The sequence below is a fragment of the Galleria mellonella genome, unplaced genomic scaffold (genome assembly GCF_026898425.1).
Source record: "Galleria mellonella isolate WM207_F2 unplaced genomic scaffold, CSIRO_AGI_GalMel_v1 utg87, whole genome shotgun sequence".
In the NCBI taxonomy this organism is placed as follows: domain Eukaryota; kingdom Metazoa; phylum Arthropoda; class Insecta; order Lepidoptera; family Pyralidae; genus Galleria; species Galleria mellonella.
The window spans coordinates 3,591,127-3,612,496 of NW_026442166.1; the positions used below are offsets into that span (position 1 = coordinate 3,591,127).

Below are 21,370 nucleotides of genomic sequence, written 5' to 3' on the forward strand. Positions count from 1 at the left end.
ATTTAAACCTTGAATAAGCTATCATTCAGAATTCGTCAAGGAAATCTCAAAAACCGTAATTTTAGTGCATCGTCATCTATTATTTTGAGAATCTGTACGTGAAATAACAGATAATACGCAATCTTTTCCTGAATGAAGTATCTCGTACAATCGCAAAGTTTTTTGTTAGTATGTGTTTTTTTTTTTACAAAGTAGTCAAATATAAGATAATAAAGAAAAAAATTATGATAAACTGTTAGTATAGCGATACACCAATGACTATTTTAAAAATAATCAACAAACACTAAAAGTTTCGATTCTAGCGCCATCTAGTAATGCGAAAATTTTGTTTAAGATTAATGATTTAGTTCTTACCTCAAACATTTCTCACTTCAATAAAGAATTATTTTGCCAACTAAGAATACCGATTTCAACGAGTGAGACCGAGTCGAGCCGAGTCGAGTAAGGAAACGTTTTAGAATACGAATGCACTTGCTTTAATTATTTATTATTACAATATACACATTTGTTTGTTAATAACATTATTGTCTTATATTATTGTCATAGTAAGGTAGGAAAGCTCGATTTAAAAATATGTATCGTTAGGATAATTTTGCTAATCAGAATATGAGAAATACTTTTTTTTTTTTTTTTACTAATATTAAGAACTTCTAGAGAGAACATTAGAGAGGTAAACCATGGACCACAGCACTCTTATAATACATAGGTAATTATAGTTAGTAAAACAAATTGATTGTAATCCTACTTGTAAAGAATAACACTGCCACTCAAAAAACGTGGTCGTAACTAATGGAATGAAAAAATATTTTGTGCCAAAATCTTATTAAAATATTTTTTATAGTAACAAAAATTTCTGTAATACAAATAAATTCATTTAGTCTTTCCTTCTGCTCTGATTCTTCATAACACTCACATTTCGAAACTGTGGGAAACGGAGTTGGCAGCAAATTTACTCAATGTTTTCTTTTATTATTTATTTATTTTTCTTTTATTATGTTTTATTCTTTAATTTGCCATTGTTAGTTTACCCAAATAAATGATAAAAAAAAAATCTACTTTATTTTCTCTAACTCCCTCTTTTGAAAGTATATACATGTGAACTCTATTCTCTTTAAAGAAACCTAAGAATAATATTACTTATAATGATATAGGTAGTTTTTTAGTAGAGGGGTTAGTTACTTTACTAGAGGGTTTTTTGTAAAGTCATCTATGTAAACATCTCTGTCATCTCAACTGTGCCTTCTTGATTGTGTTTTAATTTGAAAATAAACTTTAGTAAGCTTACTACAGAATTCCTTCCTTCAAAACTAAATTTTATACCACGAGGTAAAACCTCAAAAATGACCACTCATGAGGGGTACCATGTATTTCATGATGTACTTAAATAAAATCCAGATCACCGTACTTGTTTATAAATTACAGCAACAACTTTCTATCAAGCGTTTTGTCTAATTACATGACATTTCAATTCGCATATGTTGAAAGTGAACCATGCAGCGCCATCTAGTGTTTCTTACTGTCAATTTCCCTTTGACTTGCATGCATACCATCTGTATATGTCGGCTTTAAACCCATCGACCCAGAGGCAGTAGCCTCCAGAGAAGATCCCGGAGCAATAGGGTTCGATCCGAGGCCCCTACATCGCCCGCCCTCGCCATCTGGCGGGTGTTAGAAGAACCCTCGTACGACTTCCATGCGTTCTATGTGCGCGTGCGCGTTATTATCACTATATATGTTGTTTTTCTTAATTTTAAGTAATTAATAGAGTTTATAATTAAATTATTATTATTTTTATTCCATCAGAATAAGTGATATATTTTGTTTCCACGACACTTTAAAATGCAGTGTTATTCTTTCCAATTATATATGTAAATTTACAAATGATAATTCAAGATATGGATTGAAAGATATGCAAGTATAACATCAATTTATACTAAACCACTAAACTGTAAGAGTACCACCATAAAATTGTGTGGCGTTATAGTTTTTTTTTTTCTTTTTCATTTAAAAATTTTAATAAGCACAGCCAAAATTTTGCGGTGGATTCGATTCATTGTTGTTCCTACATACAGTCATCTAATTAACTTGGATATACCCGCATTGTTAAATGTCTCAACCACATGTGTCTTACCCTTTTTGATTTATTTATTTTTAATATCATATAAGGTATAATTTAAATACAATAATAAGTTAAAATTAATACGTCATTGGATATAAAAAAAAAATAAATAAAAAAAAATAAATGTTACACAAATATTATTCTTATTAAAGTCTTACACTTTACAAAGACACTCACATATCTGAATTTTTGTTTGATTTTTGTTTTTGTTTTTAGCAAAACAGAAAAAAAAACAGAAACCCCAAATAAATTACAAATTCAAATCAATGTCTCAGGTATTCTAAACAACACATTTAAATTTGTAAATAAATAATGAATGAGCAAATTTACAGGATCTTCCACTTATAAAGACCGTTTTCCAAGTTAACTATGTCAATATCCATTTTACCTTTTAGGTGAGAGACTTTGCACATAATTTGGATCCATTTCATCCAAATCCCTACCTTTAGTCTCCGGAACGCAACATACGACAAAACAAAGACCCCCAACACTTATTGAAGCATACAACCAAAATGCCCCATGGAGACCAAGAGTCTGCTGAAAGTCTACAAATGTTTTAACACCAACAAATGCACAGAGATAGCTGAATGCTGTTGCCATTGCACTACCAAATGCCCTGTACTCGAGAGGAAATAATTCTCCAATAAGCAACCAAGATATCGGACTCATGCCGAGGGAAAACGCTATCGTGAAGACCAGTACACACAGGAGAGGAATCCAGTCATTCTGTCCTATTGTTTGGTGGAACATCACGTTTTGAATTCTCTGGTTTCTGTGCACTTCTTCGTAGTACGCGTAACTTCCGAAACCGGCTAAAGCCATTGACATTAGCACTGAACTGACTATGAGTAAAGGAAGTCGACCGACTGTGTCGATGAGCAATCCTGACAGACAAGATGCCAGCAGTTGAACAAAGGAGACAGCAATAGCTGCTCCGTGAGGGTTCATGCCACCAAATGTCTTCCTAAAAATGGGAACAGCATAGAAGGAGAAGGCATGTGCTCCAGAAAACCTTTGGAACATCATCAAACCGCACGTGACTAGGATAGGTCCAAGTAGTCTATTCATAGTTCTTACATCAAGCGAATTTATAAACTGCGTGCCAGACATTTGACTTTGTCTTTGGCTAAAGTTCTTACTAGCGAGTACGTTGGTCCTTATCGTGGCTAGTTCTTGAGCAACGTCAGAATTAGGTCCCCGTAACCAAAGTAAGCTTTTATACGCTTCCTCGTCTTTTCCGATCAGCATGAGATAGCTTGGCGTTTCTGGTATGTAGAGAACTGTACAGAAGAGTAATAGAGGAGCGGCAGATATGCATAGTGCTAGTTGTTGCCAGTCCAGGTAGGCACCAATGGTGAAGCTAAATAGGACGCCTAGATGCCCGACGATTTTAAGGACGGCGCTCAGGCAACCGCGAATATCAGGGACTGATATCTCACTGATGTAGACCTGGAATTTAGAGAATGTAATATTAGAAATAAGAACTAACATTGTTAAATATTTATCTATATTAACGCTATATCTCTTGTGGTGTAGGCAGAGAAAACTAAATGCAAAGATCTATATTTACACACATCTCTTGATTACTGATCTTTCATAACCCGTTACGTATAAAACATGGTCTATCTTGTCTTAGACTTACATTAACCTAAGACAAGTCTTTCCTGGTTTCTCTGCGGCTTCGACAACAGGCGGATCATGTACCTCCGGGGAGTTTTAGCCGGTAAGAGACCGGCAGTACCCACATATCTTCCCTGAGGTAAGTGGATCTGCATGAGCATTTCCTCTCGACAAAAAAAAAGGTATTTCTCGGTATCTATATCCATGCATATTTGAATTGTACATCTTGTTAACTTTAAGTTTTTTTTTTTTTTTATACTACTTAGAATGGCAAACAAGCTGACGGCCCACCTGATGGAAAGTGGTAATCGTCACCTATAAACATGAGCAGTACTATGGACATAACAGAGTAGACTGTTTCGCCCATGCTAACCCCCATGCGTTGCCATTCCTGAGGACTCAGATATTATTTCTCTGTACCCTGTAAATTCACGCTATATTCCACCCTACAAACCGAAACACAGCTATGCAAACACAACTGCTTCACAGTAGAAACACGAATGGGACAGAGGTACCCAAGCAATCGACTTTAGTACAAAGTCTCCCTCAGGAAATAAATGATTATACTTTGATTCAAAATTTTTTTTTGGTACAATCTTTCCCTATAATCTTTCGCTTTTAAAATAAAGTAAATGATTTATATTAATTTTATATGTAGTAAAAAATGTTCGGAACACCAACTTTCAAAGGATCGTTCAATATTAAACACGAACTGGCAAAGTTTACCTATAAATATTCGATCAAATAAATTTTCCAGAAAATGGAATTACAAGACTTTAACCCTGCGACGTAAAAACTAATGAGCCATTGAGAGCAGGGAAATAGACGGAGCGATCTGATCTCTCAAACAACACCATTCAATCACAGTAATCTTGTTTAAACCAATTATCTAATTTATAATTAAACATCTGTTGGTACTTCTAGAACAAATAAGAGCTCATTTCGTTTTCATCTCAGCTTGGGAACTAATAAATAATAATTTTATTGCGAACAACTTTCCTTTTTATATAGGGTTGGCAACATTAATTTTTTTTTTTGTATTTTTTTAAATAAAAGAGTACCTATTCTTAGATTCTTCTCGAGTCTTATTCCTCTTATGCCTTTTCGTTACTCTAAGTATTATAAAAAAAGGCTTAATAAGTGATATATCGTCATAGTCGTAGAATACTGACGGATCTGACGAAGATTACATATATAGATCCGTCAGTACTCTACGACTATGGCGATATCTGTGATATTCTTCATAGTGGACCATTTTTATGGCTACAATGTTTTTGCCACGTCTATAAGGGATGAATACCACATTCTTCAAGTGAATTGACAATTCGTTTGGACTTTTATTTGCCTTTAGTAGTTTTTTTTTTATGCAACTTAAAATGGCAAACAAACTGACGGCCCACCTGATGGAAAGTGCTAACCGTCGCCTATAGACATGAACAGTACCATGGACATAACATACGCATATATATACTGTTACGCCCATGATATCCCCATGCGTTGCCATTCCTGAGGACTCAGGTGTTATTCCTCTGTACCCAGTAAATTCACGCCATATCCCACCCTTCAAACCGAAACACAGCCGTGCAAACACAACTGCTTCACGGTTGAAACACAAATGGGACAGAGGTACCCAAGCAATCGACTTTTGTACAAAGTCTCCCCCTGGTATTGTAAGGCAAGACCAGTAAAATACAGTACACCAGTATAATAATAATGATAATTTTTATTTCGGACTTTTTTGGTCCATTTAAATATTTATTAGTAACAATATTCTTAAAACTAATGTTAGTAAATTTACATACACAATACACACACACACAGATAATATATTAAATAATATACAGATAATTACCGCTGCACAATTACATTGGAAATTGCGCAGCAGTGATTAACGTGCACACAGTGCAGCCTGCTCGCCATCATACTCAGGATGCTGTTGGCGCTGGCACGTACTCTGTGCACCAGGAATGCGCACCTTTTCCGCATCGTGGCATAAAAACAATCTACACGATGCTCTGCGAACATTCCCGACGCGCTACAGAATCGTGGCAGCCCCATCAACAGCCTGAACGCGTTATTATATTGGATACGGAGGTCGCTGTAGGATTTTTGAGTATATACAGCCCACAGGTTGACTTGAGATAAAAGAGACTCGAAATATGATGGGCATCGAGCAATTTAGTTTTAAAAAGTCGTTATAATGATTCAATTGAAACTCTTGCCCCGTCAAAGAAAAATAAAAAATTTTCTAATATTTTTTTTTTATACTACAGGAGGCAAATGAGCATACGACTCGTCTGATGGTAAGTAACCACCGCCGCCCATGAGCACCCACAACACCAGAGGCTTTGCAGGTGTGCTGCCGGCCTTTAAAAAAGGAATATGCTCTTTTCTTGAAGGTTACGTTGTCGTATCGGTTCGGAAATACTGCTGCTGGAAGTTGACACCAAAGAGTGGTTGTGCGTGGAAGAAAGTGTCGTAAAAACGCACGATGTAGGACCGCCACTCGTTTAGTACAAATGTATATTATTTATACAATTTTTTTTAAATATAATCTATTATTTTTTTCAACTGGACAACCCTATGTTGTGAGAATTTTCTAACTTGAACGTTCCGGTAAGGTACAACTTGCTCGCTATTTAGGGAAAATGCCTCGACTCGGAAAGTTTTAGAGTTTATGAGTATCAATTATACATGGGGTGTTGCATGCTCGTGAAATTGGAAGGTAGTCTTGGTATGAATATTAAAAATATAACATTTTTCTATAGGTTTATCTTTCCAATGAATACGGGTACGCCCGCCGGAGATCACAGCTGTCTCTAATCCCATATCTTCCCACATAGCGACATCCTTCCCCTTCTAATAAACTTTTTTAAAAATCCTTTCGAAAACCCATTCAAAAATCTTTCCAAAAATTCTAGTCTACTTGCCCAGCTGTGGTGATTTATGGGCATAAAGCCCACAATGAAAAGGACTAACAATGTGTGACCCTTAGTGTGAAGAGCGGAGAATTGCATATGTTGAAAGGCATTGGGGATGCCTATATCTATCCTATATCGTAGGATATAGGATAGATATCTATCTGTCCACTATCTATCTATCCACTGCTAGATATAGATCTAGCAGTGGATAGATAGATAGTGGCTGAAATGATGATAAAGTAACATAGTAATAACAAATTTCATTCATTATATAAAAAAATTAATGAATGATGTTTTTTATAGGTTGATATATGTAACATATTTACGCTTTTGATGGACTCGTTTGGATAGATAGATTATTATTATTTATTTTAAAAGATTACAATAGAATATGGGTACAGAGGTATAACACCTGAGTCCTCAGGGATGGTAACGCATGGGGGGTATCATGGGCGAAACAGTATACCCTGTTATGTCCATGGTACTGCTCATGTCATTTAATTAATGATTATGTCATGTCAATTAATTAATAAGTTTGGACGAATTACGCAGTCGTGTCAGAGCAGCCGCATCGAAAATAAATGAGCGACGGTAGACAAGACTGCTCAGAAGAGAATTTATCCGAAGATGCAGGGCATGCACAAGAGTGGGAGGAAAACAATTTGAGTATTTATTGTAAATTTATGTAAAATAAATTATTTTGAATATTAAATGTTGTTTTTTTATTATTCCCCAATGATGAGATACGTTTCAATTTAAAAAATGTTCCCATATTACAAATTTTGTTATTTAGTCAAATTTTCTCCTTTTCTACATTAATGGCAATAAGTCACTATTTATGATAGATACAGTTATGAATTGTACCATTGTGAAATCTACTTGAAACAGAAATTATTTTAAAATTATTTGTCACCCATGTATTCATATATTTTTTTTATATCCTAGAGGTTTGAACTTTGCTTAAAAAATATTTTTTTTTGCAAATTTTTCAAAAATAAATTAGTTTGCGTATTAAAAAAAAAACTGTAACAGCTAGTCATACTATTCATTTTCTATCTATCAGCGCAGTTCGTGTATAATAATAAAACAACAAAATACCAATAGAATCCATTCATTTCTGGTCATAGTGATCAGGACAGTAAAATAAGATAAGAAAAATTTGACTTTTCTTTAAAATAAAGATAACAAAGGTACTACTTATGATATATTTTGTTTCGTATTTTTTTAGGACGGCCATAAGTTGAAGTATAAGGCGTTTCAAAGTTATCCATTCATTACACTCTGTATATATATATATATATATATATATATATATATATCGATATATATGGCCATGTATATATATATATATATATATATATATAAATGATATTTAAATTTCTTCAGTTTAAAGACAAACAATTTAATTGTGATTGAAAACGATTTTGGCCATGTATTCCACTGTCAATTCAGAAGAATTCCAGTAGACTGTGAAGAGAAATTTTTAATTTGAATCATAAACGTTGAAGAGAATGTTTGAATTACCCGTAGAGTCACACGACCTAAAGCTAAGCACCCAAAATACGGTGACGCGCATTTCAAAATAGAAAGATATTTTCTCAGAATAAAATACTTACAAAAAATTAACAAATTAATGATATTTCTAATACAAGAAAAAATGACTGAATGGAAATTAATTTAAATGATATTAATTATCAAAATAAAAAAAGAATTATTAAATTCGAACCTGCAACCACTGGATGCAGCGAATCAGCAACAATTGTTAAGCGCTACTCCACTAAGGTCATTGGTAATGTTACTTATATTATTTTAACAAAAAAAAAAGCTATTTAAAATATTACTAGAGGGAGACTTTGTACAAAAGTCGATTGCTTGAGTACCTCTGTCCCATTCGTGTTTCAACCGTGAAGCAGCTGTGTCTGCATGGTTGTGTTTCGGTTTGAAGGGTCGATTTGTTCGATTTGAGATACGGCGTGAATTTACAGGCTACAGAGGAATAACACCTGAGTCCTCAGGAATGGCAACACATGGGGGTATCATGGGCGAAACAGTCGTAGTTTTGAAGTCGGGTGAAAAATTTAAATCTTAAAATAAGTATTATACTTTTGACAACAGAAATCGGCAAATTCTAAGAAAATCTAAAATGTGCGAATCCTTGGAGACTGTCCTGCCCTTTTCGTTAAACTGTGACACCTCAGTAATTGCTTTGCGAATATGCGGGCCTACTGAAAATTAGTTTCTTCAACAAGATAAAAGCATTTATTATCTACTGAACGGATTATGGCCTAATGTTACAGCGATAAAGTTCAATTTGCAATGATTTGCCAGTGACAAGGGGCCAGAGATAAAACAGAATCTTGAATGGTTCGACAGAATTTTAATGGTTGAGCTGAACTGTACTGCGCTATCTTGTTGACTTACATTGTCTATGTAAATTCATTATAAGCGGGCACACGATGCTTAACTAAATTAATTTTAACTTTAGCTTTGTTTAAAAACATTTAATTTTCGTTTATTCCAAATGGCATCCTGAGCTATGTCAACAAATTTCGAATGGCGCTTTTAGTTATACAAACGTATAGTGCGGTTTCAAAGAAATTTCCTCCCGCGAAGTTGCCATTCAGCCTTACAGCGTGGCAACTACTAGTAAAACTCCGAAAGGATGGCTTATATTCAGCAGTGGACAGTTAAAGGCTGATATGATGATAAGGTGATCTAATTGATTCCTCACAGGTCGCCAGTGTCAATTGCACAAGTGTACAATTTACAGACATTTTACTTATTATCACATATAAAAAAACACACCTGCGACAACATCGTTAATATAGAACAGCAGAACCCCCCCAAGAAGGCGGTGATGCACATCATCCTGACTGACGTGGCCAGGACTGTGAGCAGCCAAGAGAGGCTGCACGGTGCTGCGGCCAGGGAAAGCACGCGGCGACGACCGTGACGCATTGCTGCTCCACCAGCCATTCCGCCGAAGAGAGCTCCTGAAACATACATGGCGACAATTGTCACTTCTTTTGAAAAAAAATATTCAGTGCTTAATTTCACACTTAATTACAAATATATTTAAAAATTACCAAAAAAGCACTAGAATGGTGTCATGTCAGCTAAATGCGGATAATGACGGAGACATAACACCATGGTCGGGAACGCATGACGGGTCCTATGGAGAATACAGTGCATTCTGTGACGTCGATGGTGCTGTTCATGTTTATAAGTTACCAATTTCCATCAAGTGGACAGTTAGCTTGTTTGTCATTCTCCAAAAATAAGGTTTCTGTTATCAATTTTGTATGTACTTTGCCCACCATTTGTCAATGCCAACAAAGTTCAGTGTTTTTTTTGTTTGATTTTAAGTGGTGCTCTCTCTAACAAATTGTTTTTTTTTTATACAACTTAGAATGGCAAACAAGCTGACGGCCCACCTGATGGAAAGTGGTAACCGTCGCCTATAGACATGAGCAGTACCATGGACATAACAGAGTATACTGTTTCGCCCATGATACCCCCCATGCGTTGCCATTCCTGAGGACTCAGGTGTTATTCCTCCGTACCCAGTAAATTCACGCCATATCCCACCCTTCAAACCGAAACACAGCCATGCAAACACAACTGCTTCACGGTTGAAACACGAATGGGACAGAGGTACCCAAGCAATCGACTTTTGTACAAAGTCTCCCTCTGGTAAGATACTGGATACAGGAATATAGACTTCGAGTCTAGTTTGATCTTTAGCCTCACACAATCTCAACTGTATGCACTTATTTCATGTACCATGCGTATATTAAAATGTAAAATTGCGGAAAAATATAAATTATTATTATATTTATGTAATATTTTCTTTTTTATGGGAGTAAAATGGTCAACCATGCGGGCCTTAACTAAGTATTGATAACTCTAAATAATGTATGAAGACGGTGTAAGTGACGTTGAAAGAAATTTTCTAACAATGTAAATAGTATTAATGATTATTAATTATTATTATATGCTTGTGCTGACTTTTGTAATTTAAATTTTTAGTAGGTATAATGCTATGTTAGGTAAGAATTTTCTGAAACATTGCAATGTGTAGTGTAACATGATTCAGCTAATTAAACTCGCAACTTGAATAAAAACTATGCGTTGGCCGGGAATCGAACCCGGATCAACTGCTTGGAAGGCAACTATGCTGACCATTACACCACCAACGCTGTTGTAGTGTATGTTCAAATGTTTAAACTTTAATTATTATTACGTATTTTAATATTTAAGTTATTTTACAGTTCCAAGAATACTATTCAGCTAATTAAACTCGCAATTTGTGTAAAACTGTGCGTTGTATATTATTTTGTAATTTATTTTAAACATCATATTTTAATTACATGAACACTGTACAAGCTAATTAAACTAGCAATTTACGTAAAACTATGCGTTGGCCGGGAATCGAACCCGGATCAACTGCTTGGAAGGCAACTATGCTAACCATTACACCACCAACGCTGTTGTATCATATGTTCAAATGTTTAAACTTTAATTATTACTCCATATTTTAATATTTAAATTATATATTTTAAACCACGTGAACATTGTTCAGCTAATTAAACTTGCAACTTATGTAAAACTATGCGTTGGCCGGGAATCGAACCCGGATCAACTGCTTGGAAGGCAACTATGCTGACCATTACACCACCAACGCCTTATTTCGTATAACTGAAACTTACTATATTTATCCAAATAGAAAACACTATATAGGTCATTATTTTTCGGTTATTTGTACAGCTGAAAATGTTTTAGTTTTTTTCTTCTATTTAGTGAAGTTATATATTAAAGGAGTTTTCAACCGACTTCAAAAAAGAGATTCTCGATCTGTTTTTTTTTATGTATTGTAAATGATACGCGATGTTATGTTATTTTACAGATTTTAATAACTTAATCACTGTTCTCCATGGTGCTACGAGTATTTATGTCTATAGGTGATTATTTTCACTCTATTAGATAGACTGTCTTTTCAGTTTAACTTTTTTTACATTATATGATAACAGAATAGTAACCCCGCTTGCACTAGTGGCATACGCTGGCGGGGCCTCAGTGAGGGATAATATGTGCAGTTGAAAAGATATGTCTCAGCTTGAAGGGTGAGATATGGCAATGAAAATCATAGTCCTCAGGTATGGCAAGCCCTTAAAGATCCTAGGTATTATAGTGTACTCTGTCCATGGTGCTGCTTATATTTATAGACGATGGGTAGGGCGAGGTTCTACAATAACATAAGAAAACCATAAAATAAATAGTTCTTAATTCTCAAGCATTTTCTCCAGAAAGTTATATTTCTCCAGAAACATACCCAAGAATGACAAAGAAGCCAACCACGACGCCTGCTGGTCAGTCAATTGGAAGTCCCTCCTGGTGGCGTTGGCTCCAGGACCCTGCAATGATGCTATGGCCGGGGAGCTGTAACCCTTGCCAAGTCCAGCAGAGAATGGTGCCAACGACACTGCCAGCGCGGCCAGTACCTAGACAAAAATGTGTGGTTTTAAATAACTTCTAAAAAATGGGGATTTCTTAATTCATCTAGTTTTTTTTTGAGACTTTTTTTGAGACATAACACCAATTATGTTACTAATCGTGGACAGATTTTCAAAATTCTTTTTGCAATCGACAGAGTTTACTCCTTACTATTTTTTTCTACTTCTATGCATTAATAATATTGAAGTTTTAATACTGGCTTTTGACACTGAGGTTTTTAGAACAATGTATTATTTTTAAGTTAGTTCTATGTCAGATTTTTATAAGACATGTCTCGTATTTTTTCACTAAACTTATTATTTTATATCTCAAATACTTTATTGCTGTATCCTGCTATTCACAACAAATGAATACATATTTCTTCTACTACCTACTTACTAGTATTACTATTTTTTTTCAGAACCTTTTGTGAATCATGTAATTGCCCTCTTATGATATTAGGACTGTTGCCAAATTTGTTATCTGCGCATTTTTAGATACAATTTTGGAAAAATAAAATTGTTAATGTAATTTGTGGTAAAAAATTAATGCTATAAATCGTATAGCAGTATTTAAATTCAATTAAAGTAGCAATAGGACGTGAACAAGTAACGTGTACAGATTTTTTTAAATTATTTAATTATTTTTCGCTTACTGGTTACATGGTAAAATGAAGTGAATAGTAAAAAAAAGTGAAGATCTATGAGTTATAAAATTTATGATTGGGTAAAAGAGAATGAAATCGTATTAAATTGAGGGGAAACGTTTTTACATTTGGGTAAAGCGTAAAAGTAAGCGCCTAGTAGCCCAAAGATTTTGTAATTCCTTGTTCTAACAGAGCTCCTAACCAAAATTGCCAGATGTGAAAGAGTTGCTCTTAAATAAATATTGATAGCCCAGCAGCTAGACTACGCGCCTTCTTTCAGATACCTAATAAATTTCAATTGGTTATTTTCTATTATTAATTATAAATAATATTTTTGTATCTCTTCCTACCACCTCGTAAATCCACGCATACGAAGTCGTGGCGAAAAGCTTGTAAAAAGATATTAAAAAGATATCAGAAACTAATCAGAAATATCTGGAGTTGGGTTAAATACCTTTATTATAGTTTTGTATGTAACCACTCTAGGTTTATAACATTAATTTGTTTTTTTACTGTTTTAATTATTTTAATGAATAAATAAATAAATATTATGTCCATGTAGACAACATGAAGCAGTTGTGTTTGCATGGCTGTGTTTTGGTTTGAAGGGTAGGATATGGCGTGAATTTACAGGGTACAGAGGAATAACACCTGAGTCCTCAGGAATGGCAACGCATGGGGGTATCATGGGCGAAACAGTATACTCTGTTATGTCCATGGTACTGCTCATATCTATAGGCGACGGTTACCACTTTCCATCAGGTGGATCGTCAGCTTGTATGCCATTCTAAGTTGTATATAAAAAAAAGAATGAATAGATACGTGTAAAAACATAAGTCTCATGTTGTCGCGTAAAGAAAGGAGTTGTGGATAACAGTATCGTTCTCTGTATTGCCAATATAACGTAATGAATTCCGTGTCACGTCCGTACGTGCCACGAGTGTGATGAATACTTTACCTGAGGTGTTTAGTTCACAAATGTAAAATATTGAAATGGTTGAAGAAAGTGGATCGTTTGTCGTGATAAGGAGTTATTGATGGGGGCCAAATACAGTATTACAAGTATAGATAATTTAATTTCTTTTTTATTTTAACGATAAGTGACAAGCTTTACCAGAGGGAGACTTTGTACAAAAGTCGATTGCTTGGTTACCTCTGTCCCATTCATGTTTCAACCGTGAAGCAGTTGTGTTTGCATGGCTGTGTTTCGGTTTGAAGGGTGGGATATGGCGTTAATTTACTGAATACAGAGAAATAATAACTGAGTCCTCAGGAATGGCTACGCATGGGGTGTATCATGGGCGAAACAGTATACTCTATTATGTCCATAGTACTGCTTATGTCTATAGGCGACGGTTACCACTTTCCATCAGGTGGACCGTCAGCTTGTTTGCTATTCTAAGTTGTATAAAAAAAAAGCTGATGGCCTACCTGGTAGAAAGTTATAACTGTCGTTTATAGACATGAAAATGACACTGGGATGCTCACGGCACCCAAGTGTTGCCGTTGCAGAGGGCTATATCCGGAGGAGAAGGACTTAGTAAAGAGAATAATGTTCATCAAGGAGCGCAAACACTTTAGCCATGTCTTTAGAAATCATGGTCATTTAGAATATGTGGCGTAACCAAGCGTCCCCATGGAGTTTGCACGGTAAATTAAATTTTACCTTCATAATTATGCAAAGAGCATTTACTTAAATTATTAAAAGTAAACACAGCGGTCGTAAGTGGTTGAAAGCATACGTCCCGTCTACTAAATTCATTAGAGATATTAAATTACGTTTATTACTCGTGATATAGGCACAAATAAAAACTTCTTTCCTTTTTTTTTTAATTAGTATTTTTTTAATTAGTATCGAGAAATAATTCTTGTAAAAAGTAATGTACAGTGGTACCCTGCACTTTGGTTGTTTTGTTAAGAGAGGCACTGGCTGAAAACCAGCGCTGTGCAGCTGTTCACATTGCGCTGGGACACTCGCAGCATCGGCTGAGCCGGTTCCTTTTGCCGAGTATGGGACACTTTTTGTATATGTTATTTATATTTTATATTGTAAGTTTACTGGCAATAAATGTTTCTATTCTATTCTATTCTATATATTTGAAATGTAGTACTGGAGAAGGATGGAAAAAATCAGCTGGAGAGATCGAATTGGTACGAGGATATCCTGCTTAGGGTTAAGGAAAGGAGACGTAAAACTATTGAGTACAGAAGGAAAAACATCATGGGACACATATTACGATACGACAAACTTATGAATATTATTATAGAAGGTAAGATAGAAGGAAGGAGGGAAAAAGGAAGACCAAGGCATTACATCAGGCAGATTAAGGAAGGAGTTGGTGTCGTGTCGTATCAAGAGGTGAAGAGACTCGCCGCAAATTGTTGAGTGGCAAGAGCTCCACCGCCAAGAGCGCAGCTCTTAAATAGGATAGATAGATATTACACGTAAGTTAATAATTGTACGAAGAATTACCTTCTACCCGCATCTTTGTACGCGTGTATTTTTAAAATTGGCAACCAGTAGATGGCGTATTAAGTTAAAACATACACCAATTTATAAGTTAAACTTTTAGGCACTTAAGTTGGCAACCACTAGATGGCGTATCAACATAAAATATATACCACTTTATAAGTTAAACTAAAAGTTAAAATTTAGGAACATAACTTTGAAAACTGCATTCAGTTTGATACAGTAATTTTCGTGTGCAGACAGAAGGATAGAGACAGTCACGAGTATTAAAAATGATGCTGTTAGCTTTTATTGCTCTTATTAAGTCCTGTTATATCAATTTATTTACATACTAGCTGACCCTGGGAACGTCGTACCGTCTAATAGTCGATTCTTAATTTTTTAGTTTTTTTTTAATACTTATTCTACTATTCGGGACGCTGGGTCAGTTCGTAAGATAAAAAAAGAAAAAAAGAAAGTTAATAAATGAACAATTATTTTTTTGTCAAAAAAAAAATATATATATATAACACGCCGTGTCACGTCACTCAATTGTTTTGCCTTCCCGAAACCTCTCCACTAAAACTTGAACCTTATGGTATGGTATTAAAGTTCAAATTGTCTTTTAAGTAATATTACGAATCTTGTGTATGGGATTATATAGAAAAATGTTGTTTTAAAACTTTTCAGGCATTTTTTAAATTTTACTCTCCTTAAGAAACATCCTCGTACTTTAAGGAATATTCTAAAAAAAGAATTAGCGAAATCGGTTCAACTGTTATCGAGATTTGCGCTTAGCAACACATTCAGCAATCATTTGTATACTCGTATTATTGTACTGGGAGAGAATGCTTTTAGCATTAAGTCCGACATGTACACATATTTGTACTAATGAATAAATAAATAAATAAAATAATGTTTTATTACACATATGTTTCAATAAATGTAAAACATGTGTGAGTAGGAAAACAAAACATAAATGTAGAGGCAAAAAGTCGAATGCAGAGTTGGAAAGTCGAGCGTACCCACCAAGCTAAGCTAACTCGTTAAGCCCTCCTAATGAGCTCTCGAACCTTTTAATACGTGCACATACGAAGGATCGACTGACATGTGGATTGGACTGGGTTTTTTTTTAACATAAATTCTAAAAGAAGATAGTTGAAAAATCCGGCTCGAAGGACCAAAATGTTAAAACGTTTTTACAGTTTATAAAACATTGAATTTGATTTCGTGTCATCACGTGCTTAGATTGTTCAGTTGTTAAGTAAAAGTTAAATCAATAAACGATGTGTTGCCAACATAAATATTTTTTTAAAAAGAATAATAAAATTTTCACACATAGCAACACTCTTACTCTCTACCGGTTATGTGTGAAGTGTATGTCTAGATCTGTATTCTATTTATTTAAAAAATATACCAAGCAAGTTAGCCCGTAGTGATGAATTCATAAAGAATTAACCACGATGGTTTCCAGAAGAAACCGCGTGGAGGTCGACCCTGTCAGGATATATTGCTAGCGATAGGGCTGAAAAACTTTATTACCAACAATCCCTTTCCTACCAACACAAATAACATTAAAAAAAGCAAGGCGAGCTTATCTTTAAATTGCAATCTCTTACAGATTCAGTCTTCGAGTGAAAAAAATAAAAGGAAAGACTGAATTTTTCAGTATTTTTTCTATTAACTTTTTTTTTTGTTATATTACGCGATTCTTGTCGCCAGTTCGAAAGGGTTTACTCTCTTTATAGTTCAATGTTAATTTTAATAACATACAATGTAGGTTTTACCAGAGGGAGACTTTGTACAAAAGTCGCTTGCTTAGGTACCTCTGTCCCATTCGTGTTTCAACCGTAAAGCAGTTGTGTTTGCATGGCTGTGTTTCGGTTTGAAGGATGGGATATGGCGTGAATTTATAGGGTGCAGAGGAATAATATCTAAGTCCTCAGGAATGGCAACGCATGGGGGGGGTATCATGGGCGAAACAGTATACTCTGTTATGTCCATGGTACAGCTCATGTCTATAGGCGACGGTTACCACTTTCCATTAGGTGGGCCGTCAGCTTGTTTGCCATTCTAAGTTGTGTAAAAAAAAGGTAGCTCAGGACCCTTCCTTGTGGCAGTCGATGGGGGAGGCCTATGTTCAACAGTGGACTGATAATGGCTCAGATGATGAATATGCCTGATTGTCGCGTAGCAGTCTTTTTTTTATGCAACTCAGAATGGCAAACAAGCTGACGGCCCACCTGATGGAAAGTGGTAACCGTCGCCTATAGACATGAGCTGTACCATGGACATAACAGAGTATATTGTTTTTTGCTTGCTTTTAGAATTACGATTTATCATCATCACATTCATCATCTCATCATTACGATTTATCAGCCGTTAATCATACACTAATAAACAGAGATTTTCCCCTATGAGGGAGGTTTTTGCAAGTAGTTGCCACCTTTAGCAGGCGGGTTGAAAAACGTAGTTTTTTTGATGTGTGAAAATGCAATGGTAACCCCGCCTGCGCTAGCGGAATACGCTGGCGGGATACTGGTAAAGGATGATCGATGAGAATGAAAACAGGCCAGTTAGCCCATCATGATGAATCCATCAGGAATTAACTATGATAGTTTCCAGGGGGAACCGCGTAGATGTCGACCTGGTTGGGTATATTGCTAGCAATGGGATTCTTAGTCTCCATTACTAATAATCCCTTTCCCCCCGACAAACGTAGTTAGACTTGGTGATGTTTTAAGAGGGTCGCTGTTGCCTATCCCTTCACCATTAAGTTTCCTTAGTCGCCTCTTACGACACCAACGAGAAAGAAAGGGTTGGCTCAATCCATGCCGGGATCACATGGCACGACAGACGGAGACATACGATTGGACGTTCTAAATTCAAATATTTTCAATCTACATTAGACCATGGAACATTCGTCTTTTATCGGTTTTTATCACGCACGATTGAATCGCTTATTTATAGAGTATTTTGTGTAATTTAAAATTCCTTTGCGAAGTCTGTTCTTTTTTTTTTAATATATCAATAAATGTAAAAGTATGTTTGTTTGTTACCTAACCAATCACATTAAGAATTGGTATCAGATCGTCACTCCATCTAGTGGGTGGTCGTCCTACACTGCGTTTGCCCGTACGCGGTCGCCAGTCAAGAACCTTTCTTCCCCAAAAATTGATATATATGAATTAACTGTGATAAGTTTCCAATCCGGGTATTCGTTGTAATGGCGTCTGTTCACATTATTTAAAAATGTTTTTTTGAATTATAAAAGAGTTATAAGCAGCAAAATGGCATGGAAGTGTATGTATTGTTTTATTTTATTTTTTAAAACTCTACTAAATGTTTTAATGACACATTTAATCATAATTTATACTATTTAGGTTTTCAAATTTTGCATGCCTAATTATGTCGAAATGTGTGGACTTATACCTAATGTTAACATCTATATACTAAGCGTGTTTCTTGTAAATAAGTATTCATTCAATATCATTTAATATTTATTCAATACCATTCAATATTTATTCAATATCATTCGATATTTATTCAATATCATTCGATATTTATTTAATATCATTCGATATTTCTTCAACATCACTCGATATTTCTACAATATCATTCGATATTTATTCAATATCATTTTATATTTATTCATTACCATTCGATATTTATTTAATATCATTCGATATTTCTTCAACATCACTCGATATTTCTACAACATCATTCGATATTTATTCAATATCATTTGATATTTATTCAATATCATTCGATATTTATTCATTATCATTCGATATTTATTTAATATCATTCGATATTTCTTCAATATCACTCGATATTTCTACAATATCAATCGATACTTCATCAATGTCATTCGATATTTCTTCAATTTTATTCGATATTTATTCAATATCATTCGATATTTATTTAATATCAATCGATATTTATTCAATATCATTCGATAATTATTCAATATTATTCAATATTTCTTCAATATTCACTCATTCATACATTCATTCATTCAAGAAAGTTGATAAAGCGTTTAAAGTACATTTCAATGTTAAACAACATATTAAGTGCCACATCTAAATAAAATCGAACATTCCTATATCGGTAAAAGCCGCCTCCGTGTTGGCGTAATACAGTAGCAACTAAACCAGGCTGATACGTTAATGTTTTCATTATGTGTACCCTCATTATATATATTTAGATCGAACCTCAGTTTAGTGGATGCCTTTTAGTAAATAATGAATATGGAATGACGCATGTGGAGTAACACCGGTAACACTGTATATTCTGTGTCACCCGTGTGCTCATAGTGTCTCATATATCATATTATATTTATCATATCATATTTACCAGAGGGAGACTTTGTACAAAAGTCGATTGCTTGGGTACCTCTGTCCCATTCGTGTTTCTACCGTGAAGCAGTTGTGTTTGCATGGCTGTGTTTCGGTTTGAAGGGTGGGACATGGCGTGAATTTACAGAGTACAGAGGTATAACAACTGAGTCCTCAGGAATAGCTACGCATGGGGGGTATCATGGGCGAAACAGTATACTCTATTATGTCTATGGTACTGCTCATGTCTATAGGCGACGGTTACCACTTTCCATCTAGTGGGCCGTCAGCTTGTTTGCCATTCTAAGTTGTATAAAAAAAATGTCATCATATTTATCTTTCAGGCTAATAATTTAGTTATTTTAGATAAATAACATAGAAAGAAGACGTGCGTAAATATAAGGTACAATCGCTGTGAAAGCTAATAAAGCATGTTTGTAAAAACATAATCCTATTTCGGTATATTCTTAGCTCGCTAAATGAAAGAACAACAAAGGGTTGCCATTATAGCAAAGCAGATACATCCAACATTCCGGTTGTTCAAGCGAAAAAGCCGATCAGAAACCACATTCGAGTTTAGGAATGCCCGCATGACCGCAAATGTAGGGTCTGTGAGAAATGAACTGTTTATATTTAACTAGCGACCCGCTCCGGCTTCGTGCGCTAGATATAAGAATATAATACGACTACTACGCTATGAGGACAAAGAGGACTGCATCATTGCTACACAGGGTTAGGACAAGCACCAACAGCATTCTAAAAGTAATAGGCGAGAAATATAACTCGCCTATAATTAGGCGACTCACTCAGATGCTGTTCTAGTCGGCTGGCTCACATCTGGGTGAACTGCTAATTAAATCAATTTGCTTTTCTTTTTTTAATAACATAGTTTGTAAGAAAATTGTTACTAACAAAATGGACCACATTGTAGTTTGAATAATAAAATATATTAAAATAAGGTGACCTATTCTATGCGAGTGGTCCCAGCATAGAATAAGTCACCTCTTCTTTTCCCGTGGGTGTCGTAAGAGGCGACTAAGGGAGAGCGAGCGGCCAGCAGTGTCTCTCTTAAAACATTCTCAAAACCTAACTGTGGTTGCTTGTCCGTCTGCCAAACGAGCTAAACCCCCCTAAGGGGGAGGCTTATGTTGAGCAGTTCCATAGATTTAGCCTACACTAATGGGAGAGACGTGTGACAGATATGTAAGTATAAATGTCAACCAATCTTTACAATCTATGTCAGTGAAACCATGTGCGAAATGCTAGTATTATTACTAATATTATAAATGTGAAAGTGTGTTTGTTTGCTTCTTGGAGTCTTAATGGCTTAACCAATCAGTATGGAGTTTTGGTATACACTATATGGGATGAGGAAGGGCATAGGCTACTTTTTACTCCGGTCCATGAACTTATCCTGTGACTTACCATGAAATTATTTTGAAAATTTGAGGCCGATTGAAACACAAATTTGATAGTAAAAGTATATAATACATACAATTTAAATATGTTAAAATATCCTTTAGACCAGTGGTTCCTAAACTTATTTTGTCTACTGCCCACATTGAGAATAAATTATTTTTTAGCGCTCCCATTTTTTCACCTACTCAAAAACCACTATTACATTAAGATCAACAAATCATCCCTAAGCCTCTACACAACGTCCCCTTTTTTTTCTGGGTCTCTTACCGCCCCCCTTTAGGCTTGCAGCGCCCACAAGGGAGCGTTATCGCCCACTTTGGAAAAGGCTGCTTTAGAGTTTTGTGATAGGATTTATAACGAACGAAA

At 35.2% G+C, this 21,370-nt stretch overlaps 1 protein-coding gene and 3 non-coding genes across 4 annotated transcripts in view; all 4 read right to left on the reverse strand.

The window, feature by feature from the left end:
- Window positions 1–766: 766 nt before the first annotated feature.
- The window catches only part of LOC113509126 (facilitated trehalose transporter Tret1-like), a 76,674-nt gene continuing 56,070 nt past the window's right edge, over window positions 767–21,370 (reverse strand). The window contains exons 4-6 of the mRNA XM_052902108.1: window positions 11,993–12,161; window positions 9,466–9,653; window positions 767–3,568 (exon numbers count right to left, since the gene is read on the reverse strand). Coding sequence (XP_052758068.1) covers window positions 2,504–3,568; window positions 9,466–9,653; window positions 11,993–12,161 — 1,422 coding nt within the window. The 3' untranslated portion in view covers window positions 767–2,503. The remainder of the gene's footprint in view (window positions 3,569–9,465; window positions 9,654–11,992; window positions 12,162–21,370) is intronic.
- Trnag-ucc (transfer RNA glycine (anticodon UCC)) lies at window positions 10,788–10,859 on the reverse strand. Its single transcript has one exon. It is a non-coding gene; the product is annotated as a tRNA-Gly (tRNA).
- Window positions 11,077–11,148, reverse strand: Trnag-ucc (transfer RNA glycine (anticodon UCC)). Its single transcript has one exon. It is a non-coding gene; the product is annotated as a tRNA-Gly (tRNA).
- Trnag-ucc (transfer RNA glycine (anticodon UCC)) lies at window positions 11,273–11,344 on the reverse strand. The gene has a single exon. It is a non-coding gene; the product is annotated as a tRNA-Gly (tRNA).